At 37.2% G+C, this 23,821-nt stretch overlaps 2 protein-coding genes across 6 annotated transcripts in view; one reads left to right on the forward strand and one right to left on the reverse strand.

Moving 5' to 3' along the window:
* The window catches only part of LOC106063352 (leucine-rich repeat and coiled-coil domain-containing protein 1-like), a 265,048-nt gene that overhangs the window by 152,765 nt on the left and 88,462 nt on the right, over positions 1 to 23,821 (reverse strand). For all 4 annotated transcript variants that reach the window (XM_056035607.1, XM_056035603.1, XM_056035605.1 and 1 more), the window contains exon 9: positions 23,141 to 23,291. In XM_056035607.1, the coding sequence (XP_055891582.1) occupies positions 23,141 to 23,291 (151 nt within the window). The remainder of the gene's footprint in view (positions 1 to 23,140; positions 23,292 to 23,821) is intronic.
* Positions 1 to 23,821, forward strand: part of LOC106063535 (FMRFamide receptor-like) — a 69,155-nt gene that overhangs the window by 22,550 nt on the left and 22,784 nt on the right. Inside the window, exon 1 of one of the 2 annotated variants that reach the window (XM_056035610.1) lies at positions 4,126 to 4,325. The exons of the other annotated variant lie outside the window; for it this stretch is intronic. The gene's annotated coding sequence lies outside the window, so the exon portion shown is untranslated. Of the gene's footprint in view, positions 1 to 4,125; positions 4,326 to 23,821 lie in introns of those variants that run through there. 2 annotated transcript variants of the gene reach the window in all.

Consider the following 23,821-nt stretch of genomic DNA (forward strand, 5'->3'; position numbering starts at 1 on the left):
AAATTGTCCTAGCAACCATTGTCTATTTATGGTTACTAGGGCTTGAACATATTTATTACTTATAAAAAATAAAGAATAATGAATGTCTGAAATCTGAGCAAGAAACTATTAATAAAGATATCTCTGAAATTGTGGGGGAAAAAAAAGAAAAAGGATCATATCCATTTTTTTAAAAGTTTTCATATACACGTCATCAGTTATAAAGAAATGTACACTTCCTGGAGGCATAAAAAGTCATTTGTGTACAACTAAATAAACAAAATACGTTTTGTCGACACTACTTCCAAAATTTAAAACTCACACAACTTGAACAAATATTGCTTTATTGATTTAACATTTTCCAAATTTATTCCTTTATGTGCAGGGCTTTTAGCAGATTTAAAGCAATATTTTAAATTGAAAAGTTTTACAATTTTTAGCGACCCAAGATAGGGGAAAAGACGCTATTAGTTTTGTGTGGCCTGTCTGTCCGTCCGTCCCGTTTAGATCTAAGAAACTAGAAGAGAAAATGAAAATCGGACATCATGATATTTTAGATGATCATTCAAAGTTCTGATGCAACGGCTACTTTTTTCTTTTCCGAAAGTGAACCATCTAATTTTTAAAATTATATATGCAAGCAAATTTTTCTAAAAATTACACCACTTTTCAATGAAAAACTTCAGGGGAGGTAACTTTTTTAAACAGGTCATGGACTTCATTAATAACTCATGGGTTGTAGCGCGACAGGGATGGACGGACGGATGTATCAATTAGTAGGGATAAGACATGTAATTAAATGTGTAATAGATATAGACTAACAACAATAAAGCTGTGCGATTAGAAATATGTTTATCAATTGTTTTTGTTTAGCGCTATGTCATGCCTTTAGCTTACTCGATACGCTATGATCCTATCGCTTGTCTGGACCAGTTGAGATGGGGGTGGGGGTGGGGAGAAGAAAGAAGGAGACATCTGTGTTACTATTACCGTGATCACTTTTTAAATGCATATATATATTTTTTTTTAAAGTTGAACGACCTGAATTTGAACTCGAGAGCTCTAGCCTCCTCAAGTTGATACAGAGAAGTTGATATAAGCTTTCTAAAAAAAACTTAGTGTTATATCTTGAACATTCTGCTAAAGGCCCTTGAAGCTATACTGCAAAATATCCAAACTAACAGTCAATTAGAAATTGATTAATCAATGTTAAGAATATAGTATATTGGCCAGTATTGTGGCGGCCATATTTAATAATAATAATAATAATAATAATAATAATCTTTATTATCCGTAAGGAAATTTGTCTTACAATTTGTGCATTACACCAAACAAAAAACATTATAACTATTAGAAACCAAAGTGTACATTCACACCAGACTCACTCATAATTTACATGTGACAAAGTTTATACCAGATTGTTCTTATTTAATTATTTGATTGCCAGGGGAACAAAAGAGTGTTTGTGTCTGTTTGTCTTTGCTATCGGTGTCTTGTATCTCTTTTGTGATGGTAAAATCACAAAGTCCTGACACAAAGGGTGATTCTTTATTTCGAGGATCTTGTTAGCTTTTTTATAGATGTTTGTCTCAAACAACTGCCCAAATGGGGTTTGTTTTTTGCCAATGATTTTGCCAGCAGCATTTAGGATTCTATTAAGTTTATTTTTATTTTTAATGCTCAGATTGCCATACCAGGCTGTGATATTAAAACTGAAAATATTGCAGATGTGAGCGTGATAAAACATAGCCAAGGCCTTTTCGCTAACATTAAACGAGGACAGTTTTCTTAGTAGTCGTAATCTTTGCTGCCCTTTTTTGCTGATATAATCAGTATTTGCAGTAAAACCTACTTAGCACACACTTTTCAGATTTCGATTCACAACCTAATACCAAGTTCCGATTAATGCATCAAAATAGAAATAAATATTCCTAATTGAAAATAACAAACATTCGGGAGGGGGGTGTTTACCTAAAAACTTATGCATTTTCCCTTGGAAATGAACCCAAAGACTGTGGCCCTAGTGCTGTAAGGTCAAGCACCACTCGGGACATGGTGTGCAATACAAAGCATGGGGCACTGACCCAACTATCTGGTGGACACAGTCACCTCCAGCAGTACTGGGCAACACGAAGAGGGGACCAAAAAACATCAGATTGATACGAATCAAATTCAAACTGAAAAAGACAACAACTTCCCTTTAAGCAATCAAAGAAACACGATCACGTAGACACACGAACACACACACACGAAAATTTCTCCTCTTCCCCCCCCCCCCCCCAACGAAATGAGAAGAAAGGAAACTTCGAACGTGAATCTAGTGTTTACCCAATGGGGAGAAGAAGAGTTGGAGAGTGACAAAGAATAATTTCTTGTTTTCTGTTGAGCCCAACAAGGTCTGTCAACGAGGGGGGGGGGGGGAGATTCAATTGTACAAGTTAAATACACGCTGTAGGAGCAACACAGAGCCACGGAGAGATGGCGCTAGAGGAGTTGTCTTTCCTTCAGTGTTATTTTGTTTCGCTCCCTTTAGACTTTGGACAATGAAATGATGAAAACGTATCGAGTAAATGCTTAAAGTACAAGTGCATCTCATTCCTGGATTGAGGACATTTTTGTATAGGCTCCAAGACTTGTTGCTCTTGACAAGTTCTTACACATAATGTCATTGCACGCTTTCGCCCCTATTAATAAGACGTTCTAAGATGAGATCATTTTATTGGTCCAATCAAATGGAAATTCATTTTGACTACAATTGACCATCTCAGCGTAACTACTGTAACAATAACAATATAGATGCGCACAACATTCACACACGAAACACATACACACTCACAGCTAGCGTTTTACCCCTCAGCCACTGCGCCTCCTTGTAACAACTACAAATGTAACAATTATTTCTTGGTCCCGTGACTGAATCAGTTACAACTTCAACATCAACCTGAACCTTGTTTGTTTATTTCTCGCTGTGCCTATTGAAGTTTCGAGAAGTCTGATTCACGTATTTGTAAATGAACGGACTCGTTTTGTTTTGCTCTCTGGGAAGCAGACAATCGAGCCTTAAGTTCATTAATATGTGTGTAGAATGAATATTAAACAGGGTGTATTTCCAGTTCTTGTTCTGCGGCTATTCCTGATCTGGGTTAGGCTTGATGGCATGCATACTGATAAGTTTCTGGAAATACTACCCGACCCAAATCTCAAATGTGTTAGAAAAGGGTCAGTATATACAATCAAACGTCCCTCTGGCTATCTAGATAATAGGCTCGATAAAACAAAATAGGGAGTTTGAAAAAGTTAAAAACATATTCCCAAAGGCATTCTATAGATTGCCCAATTTCAAGGGTGGATATTTTATAATGCCAGTAATTTTTTTCTTTCGATAAATATCTCCAGTCGAGGCAGCAACTGATTCGTTCAAAATTGGAGAAATGTTTTTTTCACTTCATAGCACTTACTTGTCAATAATAAACCAAAACCCACGAAAGCCGTCTTACAGATCAAATATATATATATATATATATATATATATATATATATATATATATATATATATATATATATATATATATATATATATATACAGACAGACAGATAGATAGATAGAGAGAGAGAGAGAGAGAGAGAGAGAGAGATGATATTAGAGAGAGAGAGAGAGATAAAAAGAGATAATTATTTTTAAAAGTTGAATAAGTACATTGCTTTTTTTTTTACTGAATTCAGATTTTTATCTTGCTCCTGATGACCAGTTCCATCTAGCTCTCTCTCTCTCTCTCTATTTTCTGGCGCCTTTAAGGTTACACTCACATTTCTGGCAGCCTTTCAAGCTGAAGCCTAAAGTTTCTTAATGCTCGCTCTGATAAATGAAAACGTGAGGAAGTTGTATTTCTGGTTCCGAAAACAAGTCAAGGTGCCCAAACCCAGGCAGCCTATCAAGCGTATCAAATCGTTTAGCCCATGCGTGCAGCTAACCTCAAACAAGTCAAAGGCAATATTAGGACATTGCTAGGCTCTCCAAATATATCCAAATATAAATCATCGACAATGTCTAATTCTGAGAAATTTCAACTTTATTCGAGAATGGTAAGTGGGAGACAAAAAGTGTGAAAGAATCCACCCAGACAGACAGACAGACTTGTGAGTTAATAAAAGCTTTGTAATAAATAAATAATCTAATGTAATCTCTCGATACTTTCCAGCAAGAGCATGCCTATAACGTCAAGCAGTCCCTTGACATGGAGTGTTTATCTATTATGATGCTGAACTTATCTGATAAAGGATCTCCATCGCGTCAGTTCTCGCTTCCCTTGCTACAGCTGAGAACGATGGTATTTACAATCTGCAGGGTGAGAACTTTGAAACTATATAATAGGGCGTGCTGACCCAACATTTTCTAACAATGACTACAAGAAAATATTTTTTCAAAAATCCTTTTTTAAAGAACTCCGCACTTACAACTATATCTCTCCACAATGTAGAAGTTATTTCTCTTATTCGATATCAAACAAAATAATTAATTACCAATAATCAATTTACTAGTGGATTAAGTTTTTATTGATTTGTAATAACTAAGTCTGTAAAGTGTCAATTTGATCCCAGAATGGGTGTGGACGAATGGACGAAACCTTGCATATTTGGCCGTATCTGTGAATACTGGAGGATTAATTTCCCATGTTGGTATCAAACAAATCAATTAATTACCAGTAATTAATTGACTTATTGGCTACTTTTGTTTATTGCTTCATGTCTTGTCTATGTCAATGAATAATTGTGCCACGTTACATCTTGATCCGAGAATGGGTTTGGGAGAAATAACGTGAACACACTTGTCACAAGACAGACAGAGTTGATAGAAGCTTTGTAACAAGAAAACAAAAATTGAATCAACTCTCTACGATAAGAGTTTAAAAAAAATAAATGAAATTATTACATTCAAAAAGAAATTCCTCCACATAAAACTATATTTTGAATAAAATTATCCACATAGTAATCTTTAGCTTTTTGTTCAACATCCAACACTAGTAGGGGAATCAAAGTCTGCTTCAAACACGAACAACAAGTGAAAGTAATCGAATTTAAAATGCGAAAAGCGACACGTGAAAGTAGTCGAGTTCTAAATGTGAAACATTTTAGAGATGCATAACAGTAATCGAGTTCTAAATGTGAAACATTTTAGAGATGCATAACAGTAGTCGAGTTCTAAATGTGAAACATTTTAGAGATGCATAACAGTAATCGAGTTCTAAATGTGAAACATTTTAGAGATGCATAACAGTAATCGAGTTCTAAATGTGAAACATTTTAGAGATGCATAACAGTAATCGAGTTCTAAATGTGAAACATTTTAGAGATGCATAACAGTAATCGAGTTCTAAATGTGAAACATTTTAGAGATGCATAACAGTAATCGAGTTCTAAATGTGACTATTGCTCTGGAAATATCCAAATATATAAAAGGATAGTCCAACCTATGTACTCTAGGTTTAGAGATAAAGAGTGTGAGAGAGAGACTGGTACAAAGATATAAATTGGAAGGACAAAGTAATGAACGGCACGCGCTCCCCTTAATGAGCCATGGACAAGAGGGGACTGGTCAAGTGGTTTGGCTGGTCAATAAAAAGGACATCTAAGGTCAGTGAAATGTTGAGTGCACGGGTGGTACAGACTGATCTCTCTCTGGTACTTTATAGATCTAGCTGGCATGCTTCACAAGCGAAACTATTTCCAATGATTTCATTTTTAGTTTCAGACAGCCTATTATCCTGACAAGAAAAAATCTTAAATCTATTTGGACTTTTCACAAATAAATCTATTCAGCTCGTAATTTCCTGGAAACCTGGGTAGACACAAGTCTCAAAAAAGGCTCTAACGATTTTCCTAGAAATTTGACAGTTGATGTTTATCGTTGAGAAAAGAATTACTAGCTCTTTGGTCACACTGGGAAAACTCGAGTTTGACCGTTATAATTTTTCAAAATATAAATAAAAAATAATTTGGCTAGAGGACTAGAAAATATTTCTCTTGAACAAACTCTACGTCTTTGGTCAGCAGTCACGCGTGTAGTCATTAGTCATTGATGGGTTGAATAAGTTAATTGTCAGGACCATTTTGTACATCGTCTTCTAAATCTAGAGATAAAAACCTCTCATTGGAATAGAATACAGTCTAGAAAATCTATACATTCACTTAGCCAGGATTCTTTCTCGGGGGAAAGGGGTAAGAAAATCTTTTTTTTTTAATTATAAGACTCATTAGTAATTAAGAGCAGAATAAACGCTTTATTAATTGTATAAAGGAGGTAATGTCTTTCTTTTAAAAATTATTTTTCAAAATATATTTTTTTATGTTCTTCCATTTCAAAAGTATCCTGTTGTTGGTATTTTTTAAATCAATGAAGCAGCAAAAGTGTTAAAGACTTAAAAAAAAAATATTTATAGATACAATAGATAAGAAGTTGTTGTTTTTTAAGACAATCTCCTAAAATTATTATAAGAATGTTTGAGAGAACCCTTAGTAAAATATTAAAATGCATTTTATGTTTAGTTTGCTGTTCAAGATAAAGTTATAAAGAAGATAAAACTAGATGTGTTTTTCCTCATCTTGAGATCTCACACAGACACAAAGTAAGTCTGCTATTTAGCCTTTTTTTTCCCCTCCAATGTGTCTCTAAACATGCAGCCAATACATTAATGTCAGGCAGTGCTAGCCATTTGTTGGATGCTAGAGAATTTCTCACACACAAAATAAAAAACAGGAACACTCGTTAAATGAAAGGCGAAATGAAAAGTGTTGGCCCAAAACTTGTCAACTCCAGTTATTTGTTGGGCGTAGATGAATCAAAGTTGTTGTTCTTTATAAAACAGTGCAACAGAAATTCTCCAATATCGGCTGGTGGTCAGTATTCTTAAGTTCATTCTTCTACCATCCAGGTGTTTTCATTCTTAAGTCACACACGTGATCCTTCTGGACTCATTTGATGATTTTCTTTGACTTGCACATAGTTTATATATACATAATATCTGCATACACTAACACCCGCTGTTGTGGGTACCAGGAGATCACTAAAACATCAGAGTATACATTTCCAAGAAGGAGGAATGGCATGATGGTCTTGTTAATATGGGCATTGCTCTAATACAGTGATGCCCAACCTAATTCGACCTGCGGGCCATTTTATTTTCCGATATAACAAAACGTTACGAAACCGAAATTGAACTGAAACTAATTTTATGAGACACCCGTGGATCTAGTAATTACATTAATTAGTGGGATATTTTATTACACGGAAAATGGTTTAATTTCTCTACTTAAAATGTGAGCCACATCTAACTTTACCGCCGACTCATTTTCTTGTCTCTTTTTGGTCACTATTCCCATCAATTGGCCACATTTGTTTCCTCATGCTGTTTATATGTGTGTGTTCAATATTCCCATCCATTGGCCACATTTGTTTCCTAATGCTGTTTATATGTTTGTGTTCAATATTCCCATCAATTGGCCACATTTGTTTCCTAATGCTGTTTATATGTTTGTGTTCAATATTCCCATCAATTGGCCACATTTGTTTCCTAATGCTGTTTAGATGTTTGTGTTCACTATTCCCTTCAATTGGCCACATTTGTTTCCTAATGCTGTTTAGATGTTTGTGTTTTGTCTTTAAATAGTCACTCTTTCTTTAGAAAACAAATATGGCGGCTTAGTATCATGGTCCACAAAAAGTAGACGTCAGATTTTACATTCAGTTGTTAAAGGTCGTTATACCAACCCATCAGAGACAAATTGAGGGCCCTAACACGGGCAAATATACACAAACCTTTTTTTTTTTTTTGGGGGGGGGGGGAGGGGGAGGGGGAGAGGGGGAAATGTGCCGACGTTTCGGCAGGCCGGATTGAACCAAGTCGCGGTCTGGATCTGTCCCGCGGACCGTATTTTGGGCATCACTGCTCTAATAGATCACAATGAAACAGTTTGACTTTAAATAGTGCGTATGGTTTCGATCTATGTTTAATGCTAACATGTTAGAGATACGTTGATTATACATGTTCACAGAGTTACGTATTTATTTACCAGGGGAAGAAATGATTTCCATGAAACACTAGGGTTGGCTAGAACGTACTAAAGCACTACATCTGGTCAGATCAAAAGTATTGTAGAGTTAACTTTGCAGCCAGTTCAGTATTGGATATTTGGACTGGTCTTACATAAACATACTTTTGAAAACTAAAATGATTGTAATAGGTGTGAGTGGTCACATCACAAATAGTAACAAAACACTTTAAGAAGTATGAAGTTGTTCAAGAAATAATGATTGATTTTACAACCGGCTGCATGACAGTGACTTTGTAAGTTCCTTGATAAAGAACTGGGATCTGGATGACGGTTGCTGAAGTCAGACTCAGTCAAACTGGTACCGATTCCAATGCTTCTTTTAAAAAGAAAAAGCACCAAGAAATATATAGAGAGAAGAGAGGGGAGAGAACAAGAGAAAGAAAAAAAAAGACGGGAGGCAAGTTGAATTATCATGTATAGTGTCGACTACAGGCTTTATTACTCGAGTTATCTTCTCCTGTGCCATCCTAAAACATCCCCAGGTTTTTATCTCTGTGACGCTGCCGCCGTAGGTTGTACGTGCCACAGGACGTGCCGTCATCGGACTGAAGCTTTGCTGTGGAGGCAGGGGGTGGGGGAGGCGGACACGAGCTGTGCATAATGAAGTCGAGAGGTCAACCAATAAATGGCTGTAGGTAAACACAGCACGATGGGAAGGAGATGGTACTTGGGCTTACTGGGTGTCTACTGTACCCAGTTCAGACTCAAGAAATAATAACAAAACAAACAACAACTTTCGAGGAGGTTTTTTTTCTTTCCTTTCCCATCCTAGGATACAGCATTGCAGTCACATATTGAATTCATACATTATACAAAGTAATCTGTACATACTGGATGTTTTTCCATCCATTGCGGACACATTCTAACTAGCCATCTTTCTAGTGTCTCCGGTCTACAAAAGTGTTCCTAACCTTTTTGTTTTGTCTTAAAAGGAGGTCAAGGAACAGTTTTGTGCACATAGTGAAAACTGGAGAATCAACTGTTCAAAGCACAAAATCATTTCAATATGGAGCAAGCATGAGACTTTCTCCAACTTGAAACATTTCAAAACAAAAACAAAAAAGAACAAAAAATGTGCAACTAACTCGCTGGAATAATGGAGATTTCATGCCAAAATCAACCCTTCCAATCATATTTCAATTCTTTTGTAGTTGGCAACAGTGAGGCTCAAATAGCGTCCTTGACAATGTTTAGTGATGAACCATAGACATCAATAAATAGAGACTGGCCGATTAAAGAGTTTTATGAAACGAAAATTTGTGACTTGCAATTTTGTGTACTTTATTATATAGCATTTATGAGCAGTATAAAAGTTAGGTATTCATATCTATTTCAGCTATAACCTATATAAGTATTACAATAGTTTTGTTTAATCTCTAAGAATGAAGATCATGCAACTTTTCATAATTCGGGAATCCGAATACAATAGATGTACATGTTTTCAAGTTACATGAAGTTACTTCCTTCGGCCAGTCTATATTAATTTATGTCTATGATTATAATTTGAAACTTTCAATGGAGATAAAAGTACAACTCGTTTTCAAAACTAGATACATTTGCGCACCAAATATATCAGTGTATGTATAATATTTCCTCTGACTGCAATAATGTGTATTTTGAGGGCAAGTTATCCAAAGATTTGGTGTAATAGATATGGTGTGTGCATCAGCCTCGTTCACTTGAACATAATAGAAGGAAATCATGTTTCAGTTTTAAAACGTTTCAACGTCAATCTGTAGCGGGGATATAGATTATTTCTCTCCAACCTAAATGTCATTCTAGTGACTACAACCACAAATGATAAAACTTCTTTCATTTAGACAATAGACTTTGTAAACAAAAGCAAGCGGAAAGAACTAAAATGTCATAATCTGTTACCAATGGCAGTTCAGTTTCCAGACTTCAAGTCTGACAAATAAAAAAAAATAATAAATCTACAAATCAGCAAACACTCAGACACTAACTGTGGACAAGAAAACTAAGACGCTAGAACAAGTCTTCCTCTCTGGAACGACACAAAATATTGCTGAATGACAAGTTGAAACCCCCCCACCCCCAGACTTTTGGCTGGAATGTTGGCTTTATGAATGCGGCAGAAATAAATCTGTGCCGACTGCTTAGCCCCAGAGGCGAGCAGCAGGGTTCGAGAGAAGAATGGCCCATCGTCAAAAGGTCTCCAAAAAAAAAAAAAAGCTAATCAGTTACTGAAAAGGACTAGACTTTAGGCGTCTTCTTTTCATTGGAGTCCAACACTTGGACAGTAGGTGGACAGACTGTCCGATGAATCAATGTTTAACATGACCTCATGTATTGTAACTGCAACACACACTATGGAATGATCTAACAGAAGGAGAAATGCTAAATGATGCAATGTGGTTTATAGCCCTTGCTTAGTTCAACAATTTTAGTGTTGGAAGAAAATGTTAATGAAGTTCGTAGCGAGATGAGAGAACTATCAATTATCTGTCCTCAAGTACTAGATTAGTTGTGTTCACTTTCATTGTACTTAATAATGGTCACAAAAACTGGAGGAATTCTGTGTATCTAATGAGTCCAGGTTCAATCTACAATCTGATATATCCCCGGGGGGGGGGGGGGTAGGACTATTGTACCGTCATGGCCACACCAATCATAAACCGATGGTGTGTTTGTTTTTGTTTGCTTTTTCATCTCAAAGTTTTGTTTTGTTTTATTTGTTTTATATAGGATTAGATGACTCAAACAAAATAACCTTTTTTTTTTATAAAGCTCATATCAACTCACTCTGTCTGTCTGCTCAAAAGTTTGTACGTGTTATTTCTCCCAACCCAATCTTGAATCAAGCTGAAATTTTGCTAAATTATTTCTTTTACCTAACAAAACAAGAATCAATTTAAAAAAACAATTAGTTAATTAACTATTGATAATTAATCATTATGTTTGGTATCTCGAACTTCATGAGTTCGAATACAGGTCGTTCACTTTTTTCTAGAAATACATTTAAAAAGCGATCCACCAGATAAAGAAAGTAAAGTTCCCCTTTCAGACCTTGCGATCTGTAGGGCAAATGATGTAAAAGTCATCTGTTTCTGTGGCTCACGGTTAACGAGGGTGTCATGTAGCCAAGTGATAGGATCATAGCGTATTGAGACAAGTGATAGATCATAGCGTATTGAGACAAGTGATAGATCATAACGTATTGAGACAAGTGATAGGATCATAGCGTATTGAGACAAGTGATAGATCATAGCGTATTGAGACAAGTGATAGATCATAGCGTATTGAGACAAGTGATAGATCATAGCGTATTGAGACAAGTGATAGATCATAGCGTAAAGAGACAAGTGATAGATCATAGCGTATTGAGACAAGTGATAGATCATAGCGTATTGAGACAAGTGATAGGATCATAGCGTATTGCGACAAGTGCTAAGATCATAGCGTAAAGAGACAAGTGATAGATCAAAGCGTATTGAGACAAGTGATAGATCATAGCGTAAAGAGACAAGTGATAGATCATAGCGTATTGAGACAAGTGATAGATCATAGCGTATTGAGACAAGTGATAGATCATAGCGTATTGAGACAAGTGATAGGATCATAGCGTATTGAGACAAGTGATAGGATCATAGCGTATTGAGACAAGTGATAGATCATAGCGTATTGAGACAAGTGATAGGATCAAAGCGTATTGAGACAAGTGATAGATCATAGCGTATTGAGACAAGTGATAGGATCATAGCGTATTGCGACAAGTGCTAAGATCATAGCGTAAAGAGACAAGTGATAGATCATAGCGTATTGAGACAAGTGATAGATCATAGCGTATTGAGACAAGTGATAGGATCATAGCGTATTGCGACAAGTGCTAATATCATAGCGTATTGAGACAAGTGATAGATCATAGCGTATTGAGACAAGTGATAGATCATAGCGTATTGAGACAAGTGATAGGATCATAGCGTATTGAGACAAGTGATAGGATCATAGCGTATTGAGACAAGTGATAGGGTCATAGCGTATTGAGACAAGTGATAGATCATAACGTATTGAGACAAGTGATAGATCATAACGTATTGAGACAAGTGATAGGATCATAGCGTATTGAGACAAGTGATAGGGTCATAGCGTATTGAGACAAGTGATAGATCATAGCGTATTGAGACAAGTGATAGATCATAGCGTATTGAGACAAGTGATAGGATCATAGCGTATTGAGATAAGTGATAGGATCATAGCGTATTGAGACAAGTGATAGGGTCATAGCGTATTGAGACAAGTGATAGATCATAGCGTATTGAGACAAGTGATAGATCATAGCGTATTGAGACAAGTGATAGGATCATAGCGTATTGAGACAAGTGATAGGATCATAGCGTATTGAGACAAGTGATAGGGTCATAGCGTATTGAGACAAGTGATAGATCATAACGTATTGAGACAAGTGATAGATCATAACGTATTGAGACAAGTGATAGGATCATAGCGTATTGAGACAAGTGATAGGGTCATAGCGTATTGAGACAAGTGATAGATCATAGCGTATTGAGACAAGTGATAGATCATAGCGTATTGAGACAAGTGATAGGATCATAGCGTATTGAGACAAGTGATAGGATCATAGCGTATTGAGACAAGTGATAGGGTCATAGCGTATTGAGACAAGTGATAGATCATAGCGTATTGAGACAAGTGATAGATCATAGCGTATTGAGACAAGTGATAGGATCATAGCGTATTGAGACAAGTGATAGGATCATAGCGTATTGAGACAAGTGATAGATCATAGCGTATTGAGACAAGTGATAGGATCATAGCGTATTGAGACAAGTGATAGGATCATAGCGTATTGAGACAAGTGATAGATCATAGCGTATTGAGACAAGTGATAGGATCATAGCGTATTGAGACAAGTGATAGATCATAGCGTATTGAGACAAGTAATAGGATCATAGCGTATTGAGACAAGTGATAGGATCATAGCGTATTGAGACAAGTGATAGATCATAGCGTATTGAGACAAGTGATAGGATCATAGCGTATTGAGACAAGTGATAGATCATAGCGTATTGAGACAAGTGATAGGATCATAGCGTATTGAGACAAGTGATAGATCATAGCGTATTGAGACAAGTGATAGGATCATAGCGTATTGAGACAAGTGATAGGATCATAGCGTATTGAGACAAGTGATAGATCATAGCGTATTGAGATAAGTGATAGATCATAACGTATTGAGACAAGTGATAGGATCATAGCGTATTGAGACAAGTGATAGATCATAGCGTATTGAGACAAGTGATAGATCATAGCGTATTGAGACAAGTGATAGATCATAGCGTATTGAGACAAGTGATAGATCATAGCGTATTTAGACAAGTGATAGATCATAGCGTATTGAGACAAGTGATAGATCATAGCGTATTGAGACAAGTGATAGGATCATAGCGTATTTAGAAAGCTAAAAGCACGAAATAGTTGAACAAAAACAATTGGCACAAATATTTCTAATCGCAAAGATATATTATTGTTAGTCAATATCTATTACAAATGTAAATAAATGACAGATTCAAACTAGTTGACACAACTACACTTAATATTAGCTTTTTTTTAAAAAAGTATTTTTTGCTATTTCGCTTGTTTTCGTTGTTTTGTTTTGGTTCAATGTTACAAGTAGAAAACTTTGAGACACAAAGTCAAGGGACGTGAGAAGTCGTGTACAATTAGAAACATCCTTAGCGAGACACAGAGTCAAGGGACGTGAGAAGTCGTGTACAATTAGAAACATCCTTAGCGAGACACAGAGTCAAGGGACGTGAGAAGTCGTGTACAATTAGAAACATCCTTAGCGAGACACAGAGTCAAAGGACGTGAGAAGTCGTGTACAATTAGAAACATCCTTAGCGAGACACAGAGTCAATGGACTTGAGAAGTTGTGTACAATTAGAAACATCCTTAGCGAGACACAGAGACAAAGGACGTGAGAAGTCGTATACAATTAGAAACATCCTTAGCGAGACACAGAGTCAAGGGACGTGAGAAGTCGTGTACAATTAGGAACATCCTTAGCGAGACACAGAGTCAAGGGACGTGAGAAGTTGTGTACAATTAGGAACATCCTTAGCGAGACACAGAGTCAAGGGACGTGAGAAGTCGTGTACAATTAGAAACATCCTTAGCGAGACACAGAGTCAAGGGACGTGAGAAGTCGTGTACAATTAGGAACATCCTTAGCGAGACGTGGCCGCCAAAAGCTTCTACAACAGTACAGAGTACACCAGTCTAAGAAGGGAACTAACACTAGGTACTATACGGAATGACTTTATTCTCTGAATACACTAAGTACTATACGAAATTAATTTATTCTCTGAATACACTAAGTACTATAGGAAATGATTTTATTCTCTGAATACACTAAGTACTATAGGAAATGACTTTATTCTCTGAATACACTAAGTACTATAGTAATCGATTTTATTCTCTGAATACACTAAGTACTATAGGAAATGACTTTATTCTCTGAATACACTAAGTACTATAGGAAATGACTTTATTCTCTGAATCCTAGAAGTGCTGAAATAATATAAACACATATCTAATACACCATTCCACCCGGAAATGTTTGAAGGCCATGGACCAACTAATCATCAACTATTTGCCCTACATTCCTTGAAGCCCCATAGTAGAGACCAAGTTCATGGTGGTAGAATAAAATACGATAGGTTTTTAAAGCAACAAAACAAATGATGGCATTGCAAACTCTCTTGAGATGTGGCCATGACAATACAATAGCTCGTACTTTTTAAGGTAGAAAGTGGGCTCATTTTGACATAATGCTACGAGAATCATAATTGACCATAGAGGTCCTTTTTTTTTTAGACCTTCTTCCAAGTCTTCATTAGCCACACAGCAGAATGTGGGCGGAATAATCTAATTTTCTGCACGAGTGGACTTCTTTTCTACAACGCGGAGTGATAAAAATGTGAGGGAAATTGGAGCGCCTTCACTGACTTGTAACTGATCCAGGACATGAAACCAAATGAGATGTGCCTGGAGTCCTTTCAATGTTCTTCCAAGGCAAGCGTTGATCACTGGTTAATTAACTGTAATCTACATTTAGAATCGGTAGCTGGAACAAACCACACCAAGTTACCAAATAGGGGATAGAAAAAACAAAACTTAATTATGGGAAAAGTTCCGACATAGAGTAGATACATAGTGAATCTTATTTCTACAGGTTCATTCTATAAAACTCAAACGAGCAGTAGATTTATTAAGTCTAGAGATTGTAGCGGATGATTGCATATATTAAAGGTCACGTCCAGATGTTCAAACTATAACAACACACAAATGTCCCCCAATGGTTTTCTACACATGGCACTGATTTCAAAGTTCTTCTGTCATGTTCACAATTCTTGTGCTGTTCATTGGATGGGCGACTTCAAAAAAAAAAAAAAAAGATAAAATACTTTTATGAAATTGTGTTTTTAAAATCAAACTACATTGCGCTACATCCGAGGTAAATCTAGTATACTTTGAGTTGTTATATTTTAGCGTTTGAATTAATAAAAAGTATATGTAGAATTATGTCCCTTCAAAATATCTTCTATAGACAAAAGATGTGCAGAGACGAATCCCAACAATATGGGGCGCCGTGTCCAGGTCTCCTTTGAGCAGGAGTTTGTAAAGCCTAGTGCTTGACGGGTCATTGCCCCATTGCTACTAATTTAGCACAGCTCAAGGCAAGCTTCATTTCAGGCTGCCCGCACTAAGGGGTCGGGGGAGGAAACTAACACGTCCTCCTAACCCAGACTTGGCAAAATCTGATTGGACAAGTCGGTTATTGAAGCCACTAGTTCTTGGGAGTAGGGTTTCTAGCCAGGGCTATTAGGAGAGGATTTGATCCCTCCCTTGCAGAGGATGACCAAGAGAATTATAACCCGATGGCTGCTAACAGACAGTGGAAGGATGAACAAAGCAATGTTTCAATGAACAATGTGTCCCCACCAGGTCTAAACTAGTCTCTAAGTACAAATACTTTATATTTGCTCGCAACTCGATTTTTAAACATATCTAATAGAATTTCGTTGTTATGTACCAGTGCTCTGGTTGCCTGGTCTGCTTCAAGATAATGATTGTAAGTAAGGGTTAACCTGGTTGGACACAATGTTATCCTTAACAAAACTGTTTCCTTTCCAACACCATTAAGACAGGATTTCCGTCTTGCTCCTAATAGACCCGGAAGTGGGCGCTAGTTGTTTTTTTTTTGTGGTGTTTTTTTTTTTTTTGAGAATTACCGATTAGGCAGGATGGCTGTCTGGTCGTGCGGTTTGCGCGCTGGACTGTCGTTTGAATTTATCAATGGTCCAGGGTTCAAACCCTGCCCGCTCCCATCCCCCGTCGTCCTGCGGGAGGTTTGGACTAGGAAGTAAACTATTTTCAACTCTGAAGGAACATCCGAATTATGTAAAACATTTTACAAAACAAACGTTTGAGCGCAAGCTTCTACCAACTTAGCCGTAGTGTCGCCTCTATATCTGATCATTAAGAATAAATATCGATACCTTTTTTTAAATGGTATCACCAACAAATAATAATCGATCGGACAAGACTAATCTGTGCAATACCAGGCAGTTTTAAGCCCACGATCTGTGTGAGTGCTCAGCCCGGCCTCAGAACAACTTTAGAGGTGTGAACTGTGAAGACATCAAAGCCCAGTTCCACAAAGTCCATTTATCAACCCCTTCCCAATCCCAAAAATAAAAAAAAGCAAGCGTGACCTATGACTTTACCGGATATGAGAGTCGTGGAGACTTCCTATCGGAAACAGAAAATGGCCGCTCCCGGGGACAATAAAACGACAGTAGTTTGCGTCGTTGCTTGCTTGCTTCATGTCAGGGCCATGGTCTCAGTATGCACTCATGGCAAGGACTAGTTCATACACCAAGAAGTCATCAGCCGTTATAAACAATCAGAACAATGAAAACATGTAACACACTAGACTCTTGAAGCAATGTCTTTCTTGAAAACAGAGTCTCGCATCCCCATTAACAGACTGTAGAGAACGGTGTCATACGTTTCATTGAACTCCAATCATAACGATCCGAACACATTGCTTTGCATTAGGAGACATCAGCCATTCATTTGTAGTCCTTTTGTTTTTAAAGAGTTCAAACAAAAACAAACTGTTTACGTAACTTTAAAGTTTTTCTCCATCTTTCAAACCTTTCCGGTCTTAAGTTTGGTTGCTCGCGTCGTTCAAAGACGTAGGATTACGCATCCCAACAATACCAGATCAAAAGGTCCAGACAGTCGTTTATTTGCTCTAAATAATAAACAAACACAAAAGTCTTTCATTTCTTCCAATCCTACAGTCCTACACATCAAGGGACATGGTGAGATGTCCCAGTTCACCTTCAATGTGTGCTATAGATTTGTTGAGTGTTAAAGGGGCCGGAAAGGCTGATTAGACTTGTTTAGTGTTAAAGAGGCCGGAAAGGCTGATTAGACTTGTTTAGTGTTAAAGGGGCCGGAAAAGCTAATTTAAAACAAACAGTTCTTCCCTTCACATTCATAAATACTTACACTGTCTCTAAGTACAAAAAAAAAGAATCTTTACAGACAGAAAAAAAATCCAAAATATTGGAAAACAAAAAAAATAGTATATTTCAATCTGTACGTGAATGTTGGAGAGTTTAGAAAAATAAAAACATTGACAAAATTAGGTTCCAATAGTAAGTACATCTGAATGTCTCTCCACTTGTAGACATGTGTGACTTTGTACACATTGACAAAATTAGGTTCCAATAGTAAGTACATCTGAATGTCTCTCTACTTGTAGACATGTGTGACTTTGTACATATTGACAAAATTAGGTTTCAATAGTAAGTACATCTGAATGTCTCTCCACTTGTAGACGTGTGACTTTGTACACATTGACAAAATTAGGTTCCAATAGTAAGTACATCTGAATGTCTCTCCACTTGTAGACATGTGTGACTTTGTACACATTGACAAAATTAGGTTCCAATAGTAAGTACATCTGAATGTCTCTCCACTTGTAGACATGTGTGACTTTGTACACATTGACAAAATTAGGTTCCAATAGTAAGTACATCTGAATGTCTCTCTACTTGTAGACATGTGTGACTTTGTACATATTGACAAAATTAGGTTCCAATACTAAGTACATCTGAATGTCTCTCCACTTGTAGACGTGTGACTTTGTACACATTGACAAAATTAGGTTCCAATAGTAAGTACATCTGAATGTCTCTCCACTTGTAGACATGTGTGACTTTGTACACATTGACAAAATTAGGTTCCAATAGTAAGTACATCTGAATGTCTCTCCACTTGTAGACATGTGTGACTTTGTACACATTGACAAAATTAGGTTCCAATAGTAAGTACATCTGAATGTCTCTCTACTTGTAGACATGTGTGACTTTGTACACATTGACAAAATTAGGTTCCAATAGTAAGTACATCTGAATGTCTCTCCACTTGTAGACATGTGTGACTTTGTACACATTGACAAAATTAGGTTCCAATAGTAAGTACATCTGAATGTCTCTCTACTTGTAGACATGTGTGACTTTGTACATATTGACAAAATTAGGTTCCAATAGTAAGTACATCTGAATGTCTCTCCACTTGTAGACGTGTGACTTTGTACACATTGACAAAATTAGGTTCCAATAGTAAGTACATCTGAATGTCTCTCTACTTGTAGACATGTGTGACTTTGTACACATTGACAAAATTAGGTTCCAATAGTAAGTACATCTGAATGTCTCTCCACTTGTAGACATGTGTGACTTTGTACACATTGACAAAATTAGGTTCCAATAGTAAGTACATCTGAATGTCTCTCCACTTGTAGACATGTGTGACTTTGTACACATTGACAAAATTAGGTTCCAATAGTAAGTACATCTGAATGTCTCTCCACTTGTAGACATGTGTGACTTTGTACACATTGACAAAATTAGGTTCCAATAGTAAGTACATCTGAATGTCTCTCCACTTGTAGACGTGTGTGACTTTGTACACATTGACAAAATTAGGTTCCAATAGTAAGTACATCTGAATGTCTCTCCACTTGTAGACATGTGTGACTTTGTACACATTGACAAAATTAGGTTCCAATAGTAAGTACATCTCAATGTCTCTCCACTTGTAGACATGTGTGACTTTGTACATATTGACAAAATTAGGTTCCAATAGTAAGTACATCTGAATGTCTCTCTACTTGTAGACATGTGTGACTTTGTACACATTGACAAAATTAGGTTCCAATAGTAAGTACATCTGAATGTCTCTCCACTTGTAGACATGTGTGACTTTGCACACAATAGAAACAAGAAAAATGGATCTACTTTGTATTAAAATCTCATGCGTTTTGACGGCTTGGCCTTCAGTTATTTCCCTTCGAAAAACAAATCTACAGCCTCGGTTATTTCCCCTCTAAAATGTTGCTGTCGAAACAGGCATTTATTTTTCAGCCTCCCAAGACCGTGTCAATAAATCATAGCTGGCCGGAACTCTAATTCTAGATGTAGACAAAGCTTGACACACGCACACAACGTTTTCCCATCCAGTAATATTTAATGTAGCTCTTGCTATTAGTGACTATAAGACTCACTCTAAGTGAAGCAGTCCCTATAAGATTCTTGCACATTGGGTTTAAAGTGTCAAGAGATATAGAATCTACGTCCTTTCTCCCCTAACTCACTGATGGTCAACTCAACTAACATGTGTCACCATGACCTCGTCAGTCGGTGTCCCCTAAGAGAAGTAAGCCCTGTATTATCTTACTGACCGCTAGAGATAAGAGAGTGATGTGTGTGTGTGTGTGTGTTTGTGTACTTGTTGAACATTTAAGAGTGGAGGGGGGTGAGTGGGGAATTAAGACTGAGCAAGAGATTTTAGTCCATGACAATTTTAAAAACATTTAAAACATTTCAAAACCTGTTACTGAGCCGATCTTACCGCTAACCCAGTCTGTTGTATCATAGACAGTTTATGTTTTGTAGGACAACCCGTTTGCTCGGAATTTAAAAAAAAAATTAGATCGATCGGGATCGAATTACCATTGAATGAATTTGATGTTAATATTATGGCGAAAGTAGTTCTGGTTTATTTCTAGATTACTTGACCTAAGGATGAGTGCTTGATAATTCGTTCTGTTCTCCATTACAATTTAAAATTTAAAAACACATTACGAAAATTGTTGATTCCTTCATCAAACCTTTCATTTTAATGATCACCAGAGAAGACAAAGCACTATGGAACAAATGAATGTCGAAGAGCTTACTTAGTCTGGGCCAATGCTGGACCACAGCTGGACTTTAAAAAAATCTCTGGTTCTACTTGAGCTAAATATGTCTTGCTGCTAAGCCCTTACACAAAACCAAACGCATGCCTCCTACTTCACTTCTTCTCTAACCTTTGACTTGGACCGGTCTATTTTTTGTTGTTTCAGTCCTTGATTTTAAAGCGAAAGTTGTGTGTGTGTGTGTCTGGTTGTAGATGTAGAATAAAGCCAAAGGTCGAGGTCCGAGGCACGTCTGTAGAGCGTTCAAGTAACAGATCTAATGAGTCTCTCTGGCTGTAAGCTAACAGTGAGTCGTGGACGGGCCATAAACCACGCGACAGGGCTCTAGATTAGAAAGTGCTCGATCGCCATAAAACTTCCGAAACACGACATGAGCAGACTAGGAGCTAGTAGGCGACAAGAGACATGTCTATTAGAGGGAGATAGTCTTCTCGGCTTTTTAGCTGGAAGCCAAACTGGTGACTAGCCGTTGTAAGGAGGCCGCATTATCTCTTCACTGACTTTTTGTTTTCTTCATCTGGCAGTTTCTGATGGTAGCCTACATTTTTTAAAGTCACTCATCCACCATGTTCGAATTGCAGTGACAATGTCTGTAAAGCGTTGAAATTACTGAAATTGTGCAAAAAGCGTTGAAACTACCGGAACTGTGTCAAAGCGAAACAGCTACGAACATTGTGTGTAAAGCGTAGCAACTACGGACATTGTGTGTAAAGCGTAGCAACTACGGACATTGTGTGTAAAGCGTAGCAACTACGGACATTGTGTGTAACGTGTTGAAATTACGGATACAGTGTGTAAAGAATCGAACCTGGAGGTACTGTGAATTAAGAGTTGAAAATACAAACACTGTGATTAAAGCGCTAAAACTACTGTCATTGTGTAAAGCGTTGAAACAAATGGCATTGTGTGTAAAGCACTGAAACAAGTCATTGTGTAAAGCGTTGAAACTATTTACTTTGTGTGTAAAGCGCTAAAACCACTGCATTATGTAAAGCGTTGAAACTATTGACATTGGTGTGTAAAGCGTTGAAACTACTGTCATTGTGTAAAGCGTTGAAACTATTGGCATTGTGTGTAAAGCACTGAAACTACTGTCATTGTGTAAAGCGTTGAAACTATTGACATCGTGTGTAAAGCGTTGAAACTAGTGACACTGAGCGGAGAGAGAGAGTTTGAAAAACAAGAGAAATTAAAAAGTTGTGCGCGTTTCAGCCGTGACCTAGCAACAAGTCTGTGGCGTTGAGCGCATCAAGAGACAGGAGAAGAATATTAGATGAGTGGAAAATAAATGGGAAAAGAATGGCGGTTTAAGTGGGGGGGAGTAGTGCTGTACATCAAGATTAACTCGCATCCAATGCTCAGCTAGTCGACAGCTACTGGGTCCTTTTTTTTTAAAGTCTTCCAACTTTCTTTCTCAACTGTCGACAGACACTCAAGCTGATTCTTTGGTTTTGTTGAGAACCTTTCTTCTGTAATTTTTTTTTAAAGTTTCTAGTGGCTTCTGGATATGAATAATTGTTTGATGTGATTTCAGATCAACTTAATAAGCACACATCACTAATTAACAAGAGTCAAAAGAACTAATCTGTGTAATCCCAATAGTCTGATGACAAGAAGGTTGTTAGAGGACACGCGGGACTGTGAAGTTGTTGTTAACTCTTTCTCTCCGTAATTATTTACCACATTCTGGTGGAATCAACGTTGGTATCGTCAGTTAGGAGAGAAAGAGTTAATGTATGAATGCATGTCTTTGAATATCGTTTTCCTTCTAAAAGTCTTATGCACGTAACACTCTCACCACTCTAGGGCTCGTGCCCCGCTCAGCACCTCTAGACTTAAGTCTTCACACTTACATCTTCATCGCCTCTGAGCTTGGATCTCACTCACAAGGTCAGCTGACCAAGAAAAACAAAAAAAAAAAACTATCCCGGCTGGACTAAAAGAATAGACTGTGCCGACTAATGATCCAAATGGTTGGACGCTGTACTTGCCACTTTGACTAAAAGCTATTTAGCAAGTAGCAGACCAGGGAAGATGACAACCCCGCCCCCCCCCCTTTTTTTTTGTTCTTTCTTTATCAGCGCTACGAGAGAGAACGTCTTTCTGTTCAGGTACAATCTGAATGTAATCTAAATGTAGGCATTGACATTAGAACTCTTGCTTCTGTAGAGTCATGTTGTTAACACAAGTTCTGTGCCATGGTGTTTGTGAGGATGGGGAATGTTTGAAACGAACCGAAAACAAATTTTAAGAATCGACTAATGTATTGAAGTGACAGGTCAAGGTCAGCTCCCAATTGAAAGAGTTCTTTCTATTCAACACGCCCTAGCAAAATTGGATGTCTCAACTAGGATGTTCATCAGTCAAACACCTAGCTTATATACAGCTTCAGCTTCATCAAAGTCAAACACCTACCTTATATACAGCTTCATCAAAGTCAAACACCTACCTTATATACAGCTTCATCAAAGTCAAACACCTACCTTATATACAGCTTCATCAAAGTCAAACACCTACCTTATATACAGCTTCATCAAAGTCAAACACCTACCTTATATACAGCTTCATCAAAGTCAAACACCTACCTTATATACAGCTTCATCAAAGTCAAACACCTACCTTATATACAGCTTCATCAAAGTCAAACACCTACCTTATATACAGCTTCAGCTTCATCAAAGTCAAACACCTACCTTATATACAGCTTCAGCTTCATCAAAGTAAAACACCTACCTTATATACAGCTTCAGCTTCATCCCGTCCCCGTTGATCTGATGTGTCATGATTGTCTATTCTTGAAGTAACTCTCTGGGATGAGGACTGACCTTTTCGTTTGACATCAGCTCCGTCAGTAGTACTAAGTCCCTGGACAAATTTCTTGACACTGAATGAAACAAAATCACATGTTTAGAAAGAAAGTACACGATAATTAAGCAAATTAGTTGTTTTTTTGCATAAAGTGGTTTCGTGTGTGTGAAGGTGTGTGTGTGTGTGTGTGTGTATTGGCTGATGTACGTGACTAAATGTTGTTTGTCTACGAGTGGTGAAAGAGGCCCATTATTGGCCTTCATGTCATTTCACTTGTACTTTATATATTTGTACATTAAGTATGCAACCTGTCAACATTTCTGAATGTTAACATATAGGAATAAATAAAAAATGTTTTTTTTACAACTATTCCTCCCTTATGAAGCTGATTAGTTCTCATTCACTGGCAACTGGGAAGAGGTGGCACTGGACAGATCCACATGGAGAGAGAGCATAAATGAAGGGTCACGGATTGCAGATGTCATACACAACAGAAGCAGAAAGAAGGGTGAAAATGCAACGGCGCCTGGTGATTATATATGCCCAACCTGCGATCGCAGCTGTGTATCAAGGATTGGCCTCTTTAGTCACACAAGAAGTTGCAAA

The sequence above is a fragment of the Biomphalaria glabrata genome, chromosome 7 (assembly GCF_947242115.1).
Source record: "Biomphalaria glabrata chromosome 7, xgBioGlab47.1, whole genome shotgun sequence".
In the NCBI taxonomy this organism is placed as follows: Eukaryota; Metazoa; Mollusca; class Gastropoda; family Planorbidae; genus Biomphalaria; species Biomphalaria glabrata.